We start from the raw sequence: 19,645 nt of genomic DNA on the forward strand, positions 1-19,645 counted from the left end.
TCACATGTTATTGTACATCAGCATAGTTGACATCAGCATCAGTGTTATTCCATCAACCGCCATTGACAGGTTGGCTGTGTAGGTAGTTCCCCTGTTAGTTGCTGAAAAGCAAGATTTCTAGAATGAGGTGCTTGAATGTACATTTATTAATGTCGGTAATATATACATAACATCACTGCATGTCGCAAAAGACTTTTAAGAAATCTGCATTCAGATTGGTCCGCCAGCAGTAACGAATCACCGCATTACCTTGCTAGAAAACATATATAAGCACTTCTTTCTTTTGTGGGCATTTAATAGTATGCTAATGTTACCAGAGTACTGTGATAATAGCGGTGTGGATTTTAAGACTAATACTTGCAAGAGTGGCTGTATTTTATTTGTTGAGTTTGATTACATTTTAAATAAAATTTATACTTAGTATATTTCAAAGCGCAGATGAAAACCGACATTGATTCCTGTTTCAACCATTTAATCTAACGAAAATGTAAGACTTAACGGATTTCACATCAATTATTTCCTCTATTTCCAAACAATATGCGTTTATTTCATGGAAGAGATGAGTTAAACCAACTCTTTGTCAAGCAATTCGAAACCTGTTAATTTCTCCTTAAATTCGAATACAATTTACAAATTTCAGTGTATTTTTGATAGGATTGTCACCTGGTATTATTCCTGGTAATTATGTTTACAAACTTACGTGTTCCACATCGGGACTGGCTATCATAGGCAGGGCAGGCTGTAAAGACATATCGAAAACAAGACCGTCAGAACATATGGAAGTAATGTTATTCAGATATACTTATATACATATTATATCTATCTTTCAAAGAGAGAGGTTATTGCCTCCATGTACTTACAGTGGAAAATTAATGGACATCGTAATCAGTAAAAGAAATGATAAACACGTCATTTTGGGGACACACATCTTAAACAACACGCTTGAAAATCTCCATTTTTGATTTATGAAATTGAAATCAATGACTTTCCATACAGATATACAATGCCCTGAAACATAGTTTCATTAGTCCGTGGGTTTAGGTTTCAGGTTTTAACTAGTGATATGCTGAGAGAAGTCGTTCTTGGTTAGATGGTATGATGGTACGTTGGCAGTGACAATGTTCTTTCTCATAGCCGTAAAAAAATGTCGTGGACAGACATAACAACATGTGTCAGTGAGTGAGTGAGTTGGGTTTAACGCCGTTTTTAACAATATTCCAGTTATATCGTGGCGTGTCAGCCCAATGTGGGAGGAAAGCTCGGAGTGATGCATGTCTCAGACGTTTACCAAGTCGGTGAAACCCACGGGCATCGGTATGGTGCTGACAAACCTAGAAACATAATCGGGGCGAACCGGGATTCAAACCCACAATCATAGGTTTCTAGCGTGCCCTAGGGACGCACCTCTGCACAGCGATTACGGCGCATCAGACGACTGTGAAGGAATAAGCTGTATGTTCAGTATGTTGTTAAAGTATAACATGGGTAGATAGGCCGTCATGTGAAGATCAGGGCAATGCTCATAAATATTACCATTAGTCTGTGGCGTCAGAAGGAAGGCTGCAGGGTTCACACACAGGTTCTGGAGGACGGTGTTGGCCCGGTACTGGAAATGTGGAGCCAGAGTAGGACGACGGCTCCATACGCTGCATCTGGCAACTGAACATTCCCCATTGGAGCTCACATTGAGGCATCCATACACGACGGCGTAGTTGTCGTAGTCGGTGTCAGCGATCCAGTGTGGATACTGTTCTGTTACGAAGTCAAAATAATACACTCAGATACACTAGCGTCATTAACATCCTCTACGGAAGTTTGTTCTTTATGAACGTGCGCCATGATAATTTTTCATATGTAATACTACTTGTGTTTATTAGTATTATCCATACCTGGACCATCGACAGCGCGAAATGTAAGTTTTCCTGCCATTTCTGATGTCTGGAGGACGTTTTCGTTGTAGAAGCAACTGTTCCTTTTCCTGAAAACAGGGGACAGTCAAACACTCATGTGCGAACTTGACAGGACGTAGGTAAGTACTTCAAGTTGTCTGAGGTTCAACACAAACGAAAATGATAAATAAAGAAGAAATACGCTGGGGCGTAAGTTCCACACATCAAAGTTCTACACAGCGGTGTTTGACGGTATTTGAATACATCCGATGGTCGCCCGTGAACACAAGTGGCGACACCACAAGCTAATCAGATTAAAATATTTACATATGTACATATAGATGATAGAAGAACGCGTGAGCATAACAGTTTTCATACTGAATGAAAAAATATTCTTTGTGATAAACTATACCTCTAACGCGATCACGTTGCTATTTCTGACACGGCATCAAAAGAAGATTTGTTTTATTTCTTTATAGATATAATTAAGTATGAATGATTTAGTTCTAGAAGTACGGAACTTTGGATATCATCAATGATACATTAAACCTTAAACTCTGAGGTTTCCAGGGTACGAGAAGCCCGTGCAAACAAGGTTTATCAGTACACTTGTATGCAGAGGATGGTGGACTGACCTGCCTCTGATGAACACAGAGAGCCCCCCATCAACTCGCACTAGGTACTCATGCTGGTAGTCACGGATGCGATCTGATGATGGAACCGATGTCTGCGCCAGTCGTTTATTTTCATACCAGATCCCGCGATACTCTGGAACAATTAGCTTTGAATAAAACAAAGTTGAAAGCCAAAAATAGTGTTGGCATGGGTTGTAAGTGTTATGATCGTAACGAATCATACTATTTGAACTTACCCTTCTTTCATTGAAATCTTTTTGCATTTGTAGCTCAGAAATATCACACGACTGTCCGAGTATCGTCTTGTACTGTGCAGCTAAATCACATTCTATAAGCATACAAAGGAACAGAGTGAGTGAGTCAGTCAGTGAGTGAGGTTTACACAGATTATGGCAGCCCTCCTCCAATATCACGACGGGGGACACCAACATGTTCTCCACACACTCTATGAGTGAATTTTATAGAATCACCAAATACTGAAGCACAGAAGGTCAATTGTCACCAAAGCGTTTGTAAATGTTAATTTAATTTGCCATTTTCTAATTGGTCTGAAAACAATTTCGATGTAGACACATTACATTAAGCTGATTTAAAACTGACAAGCATTGTGTTGCTAACAATTTAACCTGAATATGTTTCAACTAAATATTATTTCATGTACACACAGTATCTATCATTCGGTAGTATAGATGCATAAATGTATAACTGTGTTACATGATAAAGAGGTTTGCTGAAAAAGCATAGATGTATAAGATCATTCTGTAAATCTAAGACCACGAACACTTGAAACATATCTGTGCATGTTATGCGCTAATTTATCATTTTGTGACAACATATATGTTTGTATATTTGTTCGTTATATTTGTGTACCCTTATCTTGCTCTGTGTCCAAAAATGATGAGGCAGGTAGGCAGGTTGTGTTTTGGAATGAAGGAGCTCTCTCCATTATGATCTGTGGAAAGGTTGGGGTTCCACTCCATATCCAGGCCTTAGCTTCATTACATGTTCCATTACTGAAGACGTTTTTACAGCCGTAGACGAAGGCGTATTGAGTATAGTCAGTCTCCATCACCCAGTAGGGACTTTGATCACCTGAAATCAAATAAAACTTCTTGTTAATAATCATTGTGATAAATAAGGGGGTTAGCAAAGGTCCCTTGCGCCCAACTTCTGGTTTTAAGAGGCCACTTTGGTAAAGTTTTGGATCTTTGGTAAAGCTCTGTGAACTTGGCTCACTGCTGTGATCATGACATGGGTGCGTGTATAGTTGCTAAAGCTTTCAGTGACTGGTGTGCCTGGTCAGTGATATATATCACCGATGTGGCTACAAAATTGATGACTGCAGAGTTAAACAATATTCAATCGCTGAAATACAGCACTACGTTATCACTGAGCTTACCAAACTATATACAACGCTTACTATGTGTGTGTATGTGTGTATATGTTAGAGCTTTTGGTACCTACTTGAGAAGATGAATTTTCCAGCACTTTTGGTAGGAATCAGAGTGGAGTGCCCCAAAAAGCATTTACCATCTAAACTTCCCGGGTCTCTACAAAAACAAAGCAATAAATACTACATACATTCATGTATTAATATACTAGATAACAAAGACAAGAACGTTTAAATTTGACCATATCAAAGGAATCGACCTTTAGAACAGACAGCGAGAACACATAACTGAGATGACAATTTCACGTCTATATCTTGCATGTATACTTACATGAACATGTTATAGTGATACGTGTACCTAAGGCAATGACACATACATTTACATAAATAGTATGACTTCATCTAAAGTTCTAAATATTAAGAATGATAATTGGTCCTGACAAATACAGTATATGAAGTCTTTTAAAAAACAGTACTTTCATTCGGGATTCTAGCTAAATGAGTGTAGAGTGCGCTAGTCATGTGTGTGTACGTACCTACCAATCGAGTAGCTGGTGACATTCCCATTAGCTGTCTGTATGTAGTTGTGGCTGTAGTCTCTGAACCTCTTTTCTGGGGGATGATACACTCGTGTGTACCACTGGTATTCATACCATTTACCAACATACTGAAAACATCATGGAAGTAACAATACACTACACGCCTTCCAAACAGGATTAAGGTAACATTTGTTGCAACTATAACATTTGTTGCAATTTAATCTCCATTCACCTCAATACACTTATGCCATTTGTCCTTCAAGCTTTCAATACCGCTTTTATAGAAATCCGCCCTCTAACCACGCCTCTGTGGCAGCCTTTATGTCATCGTCACCCTGGAAGCGTCTTCCACGTAGGGCAGATTTCATTTGCCTGAACGGGAAATAGTCACTGGGGGCTAAGTCTGGGCTGTAGGGTGGGTGATTTAACTGTTCGAATCCACATTCACATATGGCGGCCTGTGCAATTGTCAACTTGTGAACCGGAGCGTTGGCATGCAAAAGTAAATACCACGTGTTAACATCTATTTGCATAATACTGTCCATTGATTGTAGTTATTGGTGGCATGTAATCAATCAGTCATATGCCCCTTGCATCCCAAAATATGGTGGCCATTACCTAGCCAGTCCATGGTTGAGTGCGATACTTCCTCGGAGGCGGAGAATTTGGGTGTTTCCATTGCATGCATTCCAATTTAGTTTCTGGGTCCCAGTGGTGGATCCATGTTTCATCACCTGTCCCTAGACGAGAAAGAAATCCAGCTTCATCAGCAGTCAGTTCTCTAATGGCTATCTTGAGCTCTGAGGTTTCTAGGTACCTATCTTGCAGATACCTTGGACATATCACGGTTCTCAGGAATAATGGTTCCAACAGTTCCAACTGATATTTGGAATTCCCTAGAAAGTTCAGATACTTTCACTTGTCGGTCAGACAAAATTCTTCTTTCTATAGCAGCAATGGTTTCCGGTTGGGTGGCATCTGAAGGCCTGCCTGACCTTTGGTCATCGTCTGTGGACTCCCTACCCCTTTTAAACTGTAGAGACCAACGGCAAACTGTGGAATAATCAGGAGCATCCTTACCCATCACTTTACACATGCGAGCATGGATTTCTCTTTTGTAAGGAACATTATAACAGGGCATTGTTCATGTCTGAGAGAATCCATGATTGTGACCATCCTTAGGTGAATGAAGCCATCACATCTAACTTATTGTTGTTTCTGGAACTTCTTATGACTAGTGTCACACCTGCCACAAGTTGACATTGTTTGTGTAAACACAAGTGCCCAAGTTGCAATACTTATTGAACGCCCCTCGTACATTCCCCCATCACGAAAGTTAAATCAGCACTACTCTTTTCTCGAATCTTTCGCGAAACCTACCATTGTCTGTCATTGAAGCAATGGCTGGAGCCGATGGCATCAAGCCAATAGAATGGATATTTCTTTAGAAGACTATTGGTAACAAGAGACAATCCTCCAACGGTAAAAATTAAAAAAAGACACTTCATTTTAAGATACCTGGAAAAATATAGGAAAATACATATTTGCTTCAGGTTTATAAAACTAAACTACTGATATGCTGGATATGACTGAAATGCTCGGTTCTTGTTTCAGAGCAACAAATCGTATGTCTTGAAACCATGGCTGGAATATCATTCCCATCACACTACTATTGCGGCCACAAAGTCATTATTTATGGTAGGAAAGATTCTTGCAGTAAGGCTTTGGAAATGTTAGAATAAGCATTTTGTGAAAGTTTGCGTATTTACCCTGATAGAAAATAGGAAGCGAAATCAACTTGCGCCGGTCGAGTCAACTTATGTTTTGGGGTACAAACCACTCATGTATTTGACACCTTTGTGGTATCTAAGCTGGATAAAACACACTTCCTCGGTTGTACTTGGTATTGTAAACCCCCGAGAAAAGAGCATCGAGAGCAAGTCCCGCCATCTGTTTTACTTGCCCTGGCCTCTCTTCCCTCGGTTTTACCATCAAAGGAATAAACCTGTTTGTACTTGTACTTGTTTTATCAACGTATAGCCCGATATATTTACAGGAGATGAATGAACATGGTGTATACAAGAAGAAGCAGATACCACACACAGTGATGCTGTCATGGTCAATTCATTATCACAACGTCCAGTAGTGATGTGTAAGATGCCTTTTATGTTTCAGCGTTCAATTCAGTTCAAAACGTGTATGTTTTTACACTCTAAAAAAAGGCAGCGCATTTGCGTCAAGCCGTTTACATGATTTACACGATGATGAGTGAAAGAAAATGGTTTTTAGAAACACAGTTGATCTACTGAAGATATAGACGTAAACCATATTGAAATTTTAGTTTCGAATGAATGAATGAATGAATGAATGAATGAATGAACCGATAAACGATGAAATAATATCATCGCTGTGTATCAGATATGAAAAGAAATGATTTCTGTCAGAACACGCATTTGTAAGAGTGTATGAGTTTTATGGTCGCATGAGAGATCTGTACTCTGTGCTTGTCTCTCTCTCCAAATGATTTGTTCATTCTGACTGACATCTGATTATATTAGCTTGCCAAGCCTGAGTTTTTTGGAATGAACCACTATCAGTATAATCTGTGACATAAATGTCTAAGTGTAACTAATGTTATGACAATATGTGAAATGATGAACTTCCTCATGGATATTATCTTAGTAAAATTTGGGGTCAGACATTTAGACAAGAAGTTGGCACCCCATAGGCACCAATCGTGGCCCCTTTCTTGCTGATCGGTTTCGTTATGCACATACATCAGAATTTCTGCTCGGATTCGCAAAAGTCCAAACAGTGTGATTTTGCAAAGAAGTTAAGCTTAAGCTTCAGGTAATTATCGATTATCAGAAATCGTTCACAACCATCAAATTGGCAATTCCCTTCCACTAATTTACCCACCTGAACTAGAAATATAGGAGACCACTGAGACAGTCTCGACTGTGTCATATTGCGATCTATGCTTCAAGAATCACAAAACTATCTCCGCTAGACTGTATGACCGGAGGGGTGACACCAGCTTTCCCTTTTTGTCGAGCAATATTTCTATAGCCCAAACCCTTGGTCGACATTTCAAAGCGTTTGAGTGGGTTGGGCTTCCCCTGTTTAACACTATTCAAGTTATATCATGGCGTGTCAGCTTAATGTGGGAGGAAACCCCGAAGTGATGCAGGTCTCAGACGTTTACCACTTCGGTGAAACCCACGAGCACGGGTATGGTGCTGACAAACCTAGAAACATAATCGGGGCGAACCGGGATTCGAACCCATAATCATAGGTTTCTGGCATGCCCAATGGACGCAATTCTGCACAGCGAATCGTGGCGCCTTAGACGACTGGGCCAACCGTGCCCCTCTAAAAGTGTTTGAGCTACAATCAAGAATGCTCTTTCTACGAAAAGAGCGCCATTCAACTCTTGCTCGGAAGTTGTTTGATCAAGGTTACTCCACCACTAAAGCTTTGAAATTCGTTTTATGGAAGACATGTGGAGGACATTTCCAAATTTAATGCATCAGTGACAAGAATGAATTCCCTTGCAATTGCATATTTTCACTTGTATTTTCCATAATTAAGTTCCCGTTGGAGAGACTGTACTTACAATAATACAAAAATTACAATGGAATATACGTGCTTTATAAATACATGACCTTTTTAGTCAAACAGGAGAAAGACATGCCGAAATATTATAGTTTAAGTCCATTCTGTCATGTTGAAAATAACAAGTTTTAATCTGTTGACTCTGCTTCTTTCTGCCTCTTCCATATGTGCTTCAACTCCAAACTGTAGGTTTTGTATCATCAAGTGGAGACTGACACAGATTTGTCTTCAACCCAAAGTGCACAGACATTCAGAAACCTTCGTATGTGTAAAATACATTCAAAATGCTACTTACCCGATCCAAATCGAAATCCTTCTGAACGGACATATTATCTACAATGCACTCATTGGCATTTGTATATTGGTTATCAAACAAGTGAACAGCCAAAATAAAACATAATGCCGACAAGGTCATTTTGAGTGACCGCTGTGCAAGCCCTTTGAACTGGTTTGTCTGGATGTGCCAGGCTGTCGGTATATATGGGTTAGGGTCGCTTATTCATCTAAAGGGGTAGGTCACTGGGTCGTATATTTCTAGGACACTTGAATGCGCACCACCATGGGCGTATACAGAGGGTGGTATATGGGATGACTTTGTAGTTGTTGCCAGGTTAGTCTCACCCCAAAGCCTTTGCTTCCTCGGTGATTGGATTTCCATTGGCATCATCTAGCTAGTGTTCCATTTTACCCGACCTCACTACGTGCATTAGTCGTTCTTATTAGAGATTCTCTCACATTGCAGGGCCTGGGAATAAAAAGGCAAACTGTTAAGAAGAAATCGCTCATTTCTGTCTGATAGGTCTACAATTAATCTCGTAGATTACAGAAACTTTCCAGTATTTATGTTATTGAAAATGGTACTCCTCAAGGTAGTAAGGGGCGATGGATTAGCCTAGTGGTTAAAATGTTCTCCCGTCACACCGATTGCCCGTGTTCGATTCACGACACGGGTACAATGTATGAAGACCATTTCTGGTGTCTCTCGCATTGATAACGCTGAACACGACGTAAGACTAACTAGTCAAGGACCAACCTGGAGGTCCCGTGACCAAATCATGGAAACAAAGGTTTGAACGTGTTTGCTTGACCTTGAAAGGTCGGAAGTATAACAAACTATATATTTCTAGGTTCCTTATGACTGGACGAGTAATTTGATATGCATATCGACACAAATTTGAATTTGACCCCTGTTTGACCTTTGTTGACCCTTCCCCCAAATGCCCGGCATTTTCAACCGGGGAGCCCAAGTCAAAATTGTTCAGTATACATCAGGAAACTCAAAAACACTTTCAAACCTTTGTTTCCATGATTTGGTCACGGGACCTACAGGTTGGTCTTCTAGTAAACTCACTCAAGGTAGTGTAACTAGTCTAGTCCTCTTCAAATAATGGTAAACTACCTATTTGCTGATTTAACTCTAAAACTAGATGTTGGTGGTGGATCGTTTCGGAGACGTTTTGGCAGCCCCAAATTTGTCACAGAATCAATTATAATAATTAAACATCGTTCGTAAGTAGTGTTCTAAGTAGGGTTTCAAGGTATCGCGTTCAAAATGCGTTGCAATTCTTCAAATAAAGAGTAAACACTCGATGACCAGAAACTAGAATTTCAGGGTTTATTTTCATCAGAAACTAACATTGTCTTGATATATATATATATGTGTGTGTCTGTAATATGTTGTTAAGTGATAAGTATGTTGAAATGTATCCCCAAGACAGAAAGGTGGCTGATCAATCTTCCATGTTACTGATTTATGAGGCATTTATCTAATCTAGACTCGAATATACTAACCTGGTTCTTATGTCTGCCTCAAAAAGTCATCTTTGAATTTAACCTGATTGAAGCGAATATGCACGGATGCCCAGGAAATAGCCCCAGGTTCGGATCTCCATTTTGAATGTTCAGAAATCTAAGTCTATTTCAACTATTGAGGTTGCTAATGATTGTGATGACTGTGTCATTTGTGAATGGTCCCTTTCATTCTGATTGTCCAGAAACTTGCTTCAAGGCATGGAGTTGCAGAGTTCAACGGAGTTGATTCTTCTTCTCCTCCAGACAAATATGCTGTTCCTTGGCTTATTCTAAAACCTGGATTTTGTTCTGATCTTAAATCAATGGTCACAAAAAGAACCAGAAAGAGTCAAAATGTAATAAAAGCAGTTTCTCGGGATATTCTGTCTGAGCATTATGTTTACTTCACATTTGTCTTGAAGCCTCAAATAATTCTGCCATAGTCTGCTGTGGTATATTGGATTTCTGAATTTTTTGTCTCAAGTGTGTTCAGAAATTGAAACGAATGAAACGCTAGGAAGTCATAATAACAAGATACTGTGGCTTTAAACACATATTGCAGTATTATTGATACAAGGGATCTCTCCTGTATGCAATCACTGCTATGCAAAGACTCCCAAGACTGTTAAACATTATTAATCGAATGCCCAGCCAATAATCAGTTCAGCTTTGTGTGTGCATCGGGAAAATTTGATATAATTTAGAAGACCACTGTATTCACATATTATTCAGTGACATTTAAACCATTTTACCATGATTGTCTGATCTGCCTTTTTCTTGAATGAGTACTCACGGTTCAAAAGTGATATAGAGTTTACTTGCGGCTTTACATTGTTAATTGATTCATTGAGTGTATTGGATAATCATCACTATACCTACTTGAATTTCATTGTGTTTTTGTTATTACATTGATACTATATCTGTTATAAAATGTGTATGTATTGCCACGTTGGCCTAGACACATATGCCATCTTATTGACCGACTGAACACATGGTAAATGTCCTTTTGTGCAAATGTCATAGTACTAAATCATATGTTTATATACTCCAAAAAATATGTCCACTCTCATAAACGCACTACATTAAATGGACAACAAAACAGTTACTGCAAATATCAACAGCTGGCTGTTGGCGGTGTATGTAGCTCCTCCACCAGTTTCTGCAACAAATGATAGATAAATAAACAACAGTGCTTTCTGGCAATGACAAACAAGTATAACAAGGTTCGACTCCAATACGGATCTTACAAGAACCCGCATTTACATTTTTCATGGCCATCGATATGCAGAATGTTATCGTCGTACAAATAGCGTAAAACTATCTTATCTATGTTTAAAGGCTAACTATGTGGAAGCCTATTTGCATATCAAGGACTCTACAAGTTTGTCACACTGCATCACCCTAGCGACCATGTACATTAATAATTACATTTCGTCAAATTCAGATTATAATATAATACTTTAAATACTGTGAAGAAACGCTGTTTGAACGTTTGAGTAATCCTTACCAATCACAATGTTGCGAAACATTTCTAATTGCAGTTGTGTGTGTCGCTACAAATATATGTCTCCATACAATACTGACACTATTTGACCCTCAAGTGACATTGGCATTTTACATAACCATAACATATGATAGGGTCTCACTTTAGAGCGTATCTCAACTGATCCGAAAATAGAATTTTCATAAATTTGAGCCACGTTTCATAATATGACCACAAATGACCTGATACGAATCTCGCCATAAGCTGATACGAGATAATTAAAACACGAATAGTCAAATAGAGAAAGCGAGGATTATTTTACGCCTTGTTCATACTTAGGTACTATGACCTTCAAAAGCACCTAATGGTACGCCAGAACAATTCCTCGGGCGTATATAGTAGGCACATAAGAGGTACACGTACAAAAATCTAACATCTAGCATAAGTGCTTGATTGAGAAAACCTTTGGCGGCGATTGTGTTCGAGCAAACACATTACAGGGGCCTGCTTAATTAATACGTTATATTTCACAATAATCCCCTCACATCCATTGAGGTTAGAAGTAGTAACACAGCTTACCTGTTCCACATGGCTGCTTGTAACATGATGCACAGGCTGTTGGAAGAAACGACAATCATTAAAACGACGACCATGTCCATATTAAAATGGACACCTACATGATACATATGTTGAATAAGTCCATTAACGTTTCATTTTAAACATATGTTTCGACTTGTGACAGGATAAATAAAGTGGTTAATGCCACTGAGAAACATTAATTGCACATTTACCGTTCTTCTGTGACGTCTGTAAGAACGCTGCAGGGTTCACACACAGATTCTGGACGACGGAGTTGGCGCGGTACTGAAAACATGGAGCCAGAGAGGTGCGGCGACTCCATACAGTGGATCTAGCAGCTGTGCAGTTTCCGCTTGTGCTCACGTTCAGACAGCCGTACATGACAGCGTAGTTGTCGTAGTCGGTATCGACGACCCAGTATGGATAGTAATCTGGGCAAATAATATATATGAGTCTCATCAGGCCATAACTGAATAACGGACATGAATTTGTAACATATAGTTATGTGACGTCATAACATTTAGGAGAACTATGACGTCATAATACCAAGGAGACAATGGACAAATAACTTACGCCTTTACATTTAACTTTGGCGCGTATTTATGAATGCAATGTTTCTCTTTTTAAAATAATGTAGGTTCAGTATCAATATTTAGCTTATATAGCGGGTAAACTATAAAGTTGCCGCTTCCACATGTATTCAAATGTTCACTGAGTGGAATCCTGCGGTTGTGTGGCTGCTTTATTTGTGAACGGTGAAGGTTCATTCTTCTTTTTAATTTATTTTCGATATACTTTTCATTGCATCCACTACAAACAATCAAGTAAATAACATTTCTGGTATCAAAAGTCATATTTTGGTTTAGAGTAAATTTTAGTGTCCTTTGTAATTTGGACTGAACAGCCTTCAATTATATTGCTGCATGTCAGGCAACGTTTGTCATCGCACTTAGAAACCTGTGGCGTGATGTCTACAGAATCAAATTTAGAACTTGTCAAAATCTTTCTTAGATTTTGGGGTTGTCTTTGTCTGTTGATAATTTTCTATTTGCTATTTATTCTCCATTTCAATACTTCAAAATAGCCAGGTATCGTTGAACCATGGACAATGTTTAGGGTTGAAAGTAGATACTAGAGTAAAATTATTCCCACTATTGTTTTGTTCAGACTTTTCTCTCATGTTAAGTTGATCAATACTAAGCGCCTTCTGTATGCCATCTTTAATTAGCTTTGCGGGATAATTCTGATGCAGTAGGAAAGTGTTATATATATATGTATATATATATATATATATATATATATATATATATCTGTGTGTGTGTGTGTGTGTGTGTGTGTGTGTGTGTGTGTGTGTGTGTGTGTGTGTGTGTGTGTGTGTGTGTCTTTGTAGATTGTAAGAAACGTCCTTAATTAAGGCCTGGGTAAATAACATACATATGCTGATAAATTTGTATCTGAAATATGTTTTTGTGTTTCGTACCTGAACCTCCTTCTGTGAGGTTGAAATGTAGTCTCCCAGGAGTTTCAGATGACGTGAGCAATGCTTGTCTGTAGAAACACCCCTTATCTGTCCTGGGAATGAACAACTCGAATACGCACCACAAACATTTTACAGGACCATTTTTATCTATCCTAATTTGAAACATCCTTCATTTTGGTGACGCCAATACTGAATTATATTTATGGATGTTGTGACTTTAATAAAAATTTGATTTAAGAGACATTTTTCATAAGCCATGATAACATGGACATAATAACAACAATTGATACCCATTTTCGACTGCACCCGAAATATTTTTTCATTTTTTTGGTAATAGTTTTAAATATTAAATAATCTGCATATTTAAACGAATAACTAACTGAGCAAAGTGGGATATTTTGGAGCCTAAATATAACTTTATTTATTCCAAACTGCGTTGTTCTCACCTGCCTTTGATGTACCCCTTCAGCGATCCGTCTTCTTGGATGATGTACTCGTGCTGGTAATCCTGGAACAACTCAGATGCAGGGAAGAACATCTGTGCCAGCCACTGCATCTCATACCAGGTACCATTAAACTGCAAGACACAAAGGTCACAGTGTGAGTCATGGTCATCGTGATATTCAGATTAATTCCATGTAGTTATGGCTCCATGTGGTGTGTGTTTCAGAGAAAGTATTTCAGTGAAGCAGGGTATGGGCGTTTTGGTATGGCATACCATTACAACGTTTATAGGAGGGATCATTACTATACAAATGATTACTCTTCACGAGGTCAATATGCGAACACATGGACCCGAGGTCCCGACGCCTGAGGTGGTCTGACCGGACTGTGGCCCCAGGCATGTGACAGTTCAATACTGATCATGTGATGAGGTCAGTGTCAGTCACATGGTTTCGGTGTCTACATTGAAATGTGTTGTTTCGTTCCTTGGTGTGGATTAACCAATGTAATTGCGAGATTTTTTTAAAAGAGGTATTAAACGTCACATAACAAAAATACGTATTTGCCACTAACCAGTTTCATGTCGAAGTCCAATTGTATCGGTACATCCGAGACCTGGCAGCTTTGGTCTGGCGAAGTCCTGTACTGGGCAGGTGCACTGCATTCTATCGAGAGCAAGTGAAGGAATGATCAAGTTGAGTCAAGAAGGCCATGTCACATCATATTGAAAAGGAAGTAAAGGGTATATGTTCATAAATAACTATTCTTGAATCAGAGCGAGTGTCTTATAACAGGAATTGTAACATATCAGGGTATAACATGAATTACAAATAATATTACCCCACAAACACCATGCGCACGCTTAAAGTATTTCAACAACTGTGTGTTTATGCTGAGACAAAGTATCCATATACATTTCTTTATGCATGTATATAAAGACGGGTATTTTGACAACATATATATAGTCAATAATATCTAGTACCATTCTGATACTTTTGTAAATATTATGAAGTACCAAACTGTACATACATTGCATTGTGCTGGCATTGTGTATGGGCATATGATCTACATACGATTTATATACACGTAATACTGTTTACTTAACTTCGAGTTTGTGTGTGCGTGTGTGTGTGTGTGTGTGTGTACTTATAGGACTTTATGTGAAACCCACTGACATTAACACACACACACACACACACACACACACACACACACACACACACACACACACACACACACACACACACACACACACACACACACACACACACACACGGACACACACATACACACACACGTATTCAGTGGATTTAAGACAGAGCCGTGCATTATTATCAGTAATATTAGTGTGTATATTTGGTCGCATGAATGGTCGTTTGAAATTACTGGCGTGTGCGTTTATCGTTGTGCAACCACACGCGCATTCTACCTTTTAATTCAGGTACATACCTGTTGTCAGTTTCATATCACGTCATGTTATGTTGCCATACATTGTCAAACCATCATGAGTCCAGTAAAACTAGTTACCCTTTTCTTGTTTTGTTTTCAGGAAGGTAGAGGATGGAAGGCAGGTTCTGTTGTAGAAGGACGGAGCTTTGTCCATTATAATCTGTGGAAACGTCGGTGTTCGGCTCCAGATCCATGCTTGAGCCTCATCGCAGGCTCCGTCGGCGGAGACATTGTAACAGCCATAGACGAAAGCGTATTGGGTGTAGTCTGTTTCCAAAACCCAATACGGAAATTCTCGCTCTTTAAGAAAAGTGCAAAAGTTCATTCACAACAAATTCTGAAGCATTAGTAACCATGCTGAGAATCCGATGCCGGTTACAAAGTTAGTCCTTCTTGTCACAAATTATTATTAGTAGTGGTATTATTAGTATTATTTACAAATTAAAATAAAAATGCAACAAAGAAGGTTTGGATGATCCTGGCACTGTCAGACTGGTTAGGCTCATCATCAGCTCAGGGCCCTTGCCTCCTCTACACTGCGGCCTTCTGCATTACCCAGATTGTCAGAAGGGCTGTTTTCCTGGTAACAAACCCGGGTACTCTCCAAATGTCAGTCAACAGATTGGGGGGTACCATACCTAAGGCACCGAGAACAATGGGGAGTCGGACAACTTGGTACTTGGGATGCAAGCGTGACATTTCGAAAGCGAGGTCCACATATTATCCATGTTTTTCCTCAATTTTGTCAATCACATAAGTGTCAAAAGGGACAGAAAATTCAATGATATACATGATTTCATTGGATTTATCAAAAGATCAGGTTATTATCATTATCATTATTACTATTATCATAATTTTTATTATCATGATTGTAATTATTATTATTATTATTATTTTCATCATCATCATCATCATGACACATAATACCTCGCAACAACTTTCACTGAGATCCGCCATCCAGGATTCACCTTACATAATGCTGTTTCTTCAACAAATACCTGCGTATTATGCGAGCGATATATAACAATCTTAATGCCAAACGTTCCGGAGCATGGAAAGGGTTTGTAAATAATGAAATAGCCTATTTCATATTTCATATTTCATATTTGAAATTACATAAGCCGCCGAGTAACAGTAACAACGATCTTCTGAAACATTTCGAAAGACACAAATCAGCATAAGCTACGTTCTGAGACCTATATGCCTGTTAACAGTTGAGAAGGTGCTTTTGAAATGAGCTTTTGAAGTTTCCTCCTCATCCGACCTCACGACCAATAAATTCACTGACATGATTCAGTTGCTTATTCGTTCCTCACACTCGAGTAAGCAGGTGAGGTGAAATGGGGTTTAGTGTGGCGATAAATAGATAGTACGTGTGTTTACCCTGCCTGGCGCTCGGCATTGAGGGGATAAAACAGCTCCAAGTATATTGTGTCTAAGTGGGGTATTCAAGTTAAAATGTGGCATGGTATCCCAATGGGCAAGCACTATAAAATCGGCATAAGTCCGGACTAGTACAAACAGACAAAAACGCCCGTCGCTTTATAAGCGTTATAATCTTGAACGCGACGTTCAACCCCATTTCACCTCACCAATATTTCATGGTGGGTCTACTGCAGATTCTTACTCTTCCATGTGTAGATGAGTTTCCCAGGACTATTTGTTGGGTAGAGATTGTAACTCATGAAAGAACATTTCCCATCCGGGGTTATTGGATCACTGAAAGAGAATATGAAATAGTTGTTAGGAATGTGCATATGTCCATACTCTAAAACATAAACATAAACGGGTATCAATATTAAAATGTATCGCATCAGATCAATGCTTAACAATACTGTTTTATACCACATCAATGTAGATTTCAAAAGCTGACCGACAAATGATGTTACATTATTTTTTAGCTTCAAAATGTTTCAGTGTCACTGTGTAACAACGAACTTGCAGTTACATGATTAGGTCCATGTAGATCACTCACTCACTCACTCACTCACTCACTCACTCACTCACTCACTCACTCACTCACTCACTCACTCACTCACTCACTCACTCACTCACTCACTCACTCACTCACTCACTCACTCACTCACTCACTCACTCACTCACTCACTCACTCACTCACTCACTCACTCACTCACTCACTCACTCAGATTGTGATTCTCGGCTCGTCATGAATATCACCTACATCCTACCCGGGGATTTTACAAAGTGGTAATCTTTAGTATTTAGCATTCCCTCGTGCCGTGACCTAGCAGATGCAAATACTGTTCAAACGAATTTAAGGGTAACTTTGCAAAATACTTATAACTAAATTTACTTATAGGCGGTGTTGGGGAAGGAATATGCATGCACATTAACGTTACTTCAAAGGAAGTATTGCACTCCCGTGTCTTACCGTCCGTTTATGTAGTTCGTAATGTTGCCACTCGTTGTTTGAATGTAGTTGTGGTAATAGTCATTAAACCTTTCTTCTGGCGAATAGTATGCCGGAGTATGCCACTGATATGCATACCATTTGCCTACGTACTGCAACATAGATGAGATTGGCATGTGTGATCATATAAATACTTGTTTGCCGCAGTCTGATTTGTTGACAAAAGCTGTTATATGGACCGTAAATCCCGAAACCCATCTAAATAAGTATATTTTTCGATGTAATAATCTATTGAAAAAATTATTCATTATATATCGAGTTTCATGGATAGTTATCGAAACTAGTTAGTGCTGAAGTACCCCTCTCTGCATTCTAAGAACAAATTCATTGAAGATTATGACGTCATGACAAACCAGAATGACGTCACATCTGTCGTTTGAATCCATGTAGAAAAAGAGAAAGATGAGGATAATATTTTTTGTTTACAATGGTGACACATATACTGAGGGCCAAAAGTAAATATACCAACTTTGTGGTTTTATGTTATTGTATATTGACAGAACTGGTGTTAAATTTCATCATGCCTATATAACCTCAACTCAGCCCTGCAACAGTTTGTAAAAAGTAATCCGTGGCTGGGTAATTTTCGTGTAAAAATAAATTGGTTCAATGAAGACTTTGTAATAAATGAAGTAATTACTGAATTTACAACCACATGACTCCTACCACGTTTGAAATGTTGTAAATATGTGCTGAAGAAATTATTGATTTTCAAAGATAAGATATCTAAGATATCCATCGGCAGTTGTGTATCATGCGATATGTTTATTTTTATTTTTTTAAATATTTAAAGATAAATTATATTTAAAAAACTATAACCATATAGAATTATTCTTTGAGTGCTGTATAAGCACCAATACAGTTCATGTTTTGGATATTATATCGTTAACGTAAGATATATTCCATCGAAAATCAAACATAAAATCTGACAGGTATAGTTTCTTTGGCTTCTCAGTTTGCTAATTGCGTAGAGATTTCCGTTTGTTATTCTGTGCTGGATACACGGATATTGAACATTGAAAACCGGGAGTCACTGTCACAACGTTTGAATGCAAGGCCCATCATATATTAGAAAGATCCGCACATTGTCGCCTCACCCTCTCCCCCACTCAGGGGAATTCGAAGGATTGCGAGCATTGACCCGGCGTTTCTCGATATTCTATTGTCTGATGCTGACAGATTCATTACAAACACGTCGACTATGTTGGCCGTCTCTGGTTAGAGAATCCTAAATTCGTTCACCCAGTGGCCTCATAGATTTATTTACATTCAGACAGTGACGTTCAAATTACCTCATGCCAGTGACGAAGGCTAGCTTAATGGACTACTGGTGATGATCTGCAGGCTTCTGCAGGATCTGTGATCCCAATTCAGCGAGAACAAATTCAAATGTTTATTGTATCTGACAATGTCGGAGTTAAAGTGTGTTGCACAATGCGATTATTTGGGGAAGACCTAATAACTAGCACTTCCACTACAATGATATCACAAGTGAACGTCAACACACAGTGACGACAACCATAACTTGATTGCAAAAGGCAAACGTCATTTATAATTTCTCATTTCGTAGTGTACAGAGGTTTCTCATGTGTGTGTCAAAATGTTAAATGCATAATGTACAGAAATAAAAAGATACTAGCATGTGCCTCTAAGCAGTAACAGGTACGCATAAAGAAGATGTAGATCAAATATGACTTACCTTATCAAGTTCGAAGTTGGGCTGAATGAGTAGGTTATCAACAATGCAGTCATTACCTTCTGTGAGAGGTAAAACGTTGAATAGCAGTATACAACATACCCTAAACAAGTTGTAAAAGGACATCTTTCCCTAAAGTTTCGAACTCAATACCAAATCAGGTGTGTAGACACAAACAAGTCTTATCCAAAATGCGTATGTACATGTACGTCTGAGCTGTTAAA

General features: G+C 38.8%; 2 protein-coding genes across 2 annotated transcripts; both read right to left on the reverse strand.

Moving 5' to 3' along the window:
• On the reverse strand, positions 1-8,483 carry LOC139444426 (uncharacterized). Its single transcript, XM_071225413.1, has 10 exons — positions 8,364-8,483; positions 4,451-4,581; positions 3,989-4,074; positions 3,395-3,616; positions 2,761-2,852; positions 2,525-2,655; positions 1,890-1,978; positions 1,534-1,752; positions 701-739; positions 1-101 (listed from the first exon to the last, which is right to left on the reverse strand). The coding sequence occupies exons 1-10, from the start codon at positions 8,481-8,483 to the stop codon at positions 1-3; spliced, it is 1,230 nt and encodes a 409-aa protein (XP_071081514.1).
• A 1,230-nt stretch (positions 8,484-9,713) lies between these two features.
• LOC139443235 (uncharacterized) lies at positions 9,714-19,645 on the reverse strand. Its single transcript, XM_071224207.1, has 10 exons — positions 19,425-19,645; positions 17,687-17,817; positions 16,922-17,013; positions 15,373-15,594; positions 14,419-14,510; positions 13,848-13,978; positions 13,402-13,493; positions 12,134-12,352; positions 11,922-11,957; positions 9,714-11,018 (listed from the first exon to the last, which is right to left on the reverse strand). The coding sequence occupies exons 1-10, from the start codon at positions 19,545-19,547 to the stop codon at positions 10,942-10,944; spliced, it is 1,215 nt and encodes a 404-aa protein (XP_071080308.1). The 5' UTR covers positions 19,548-19,645; the 3' UTR covers positions 9,714-10,941.

The sequence above is a fragment of the Haliotis cracherodii genome, unplaced genomic scaffold (genome assembly GCF_022045235.1).
Source record: "Haliotis cracherodii isolate W230 unplaced genomic scaffold, xgHalCrac1.p SCAF_5, whole genome shotgun sequence".
In the NCBI taxonomy this organism is placed as follows: Eukaryota; Metazoa; Mollusca; class Gastropoda; order Lepetellida; family Haliotidae; genus Haliotis; species Haliotis cracherodii.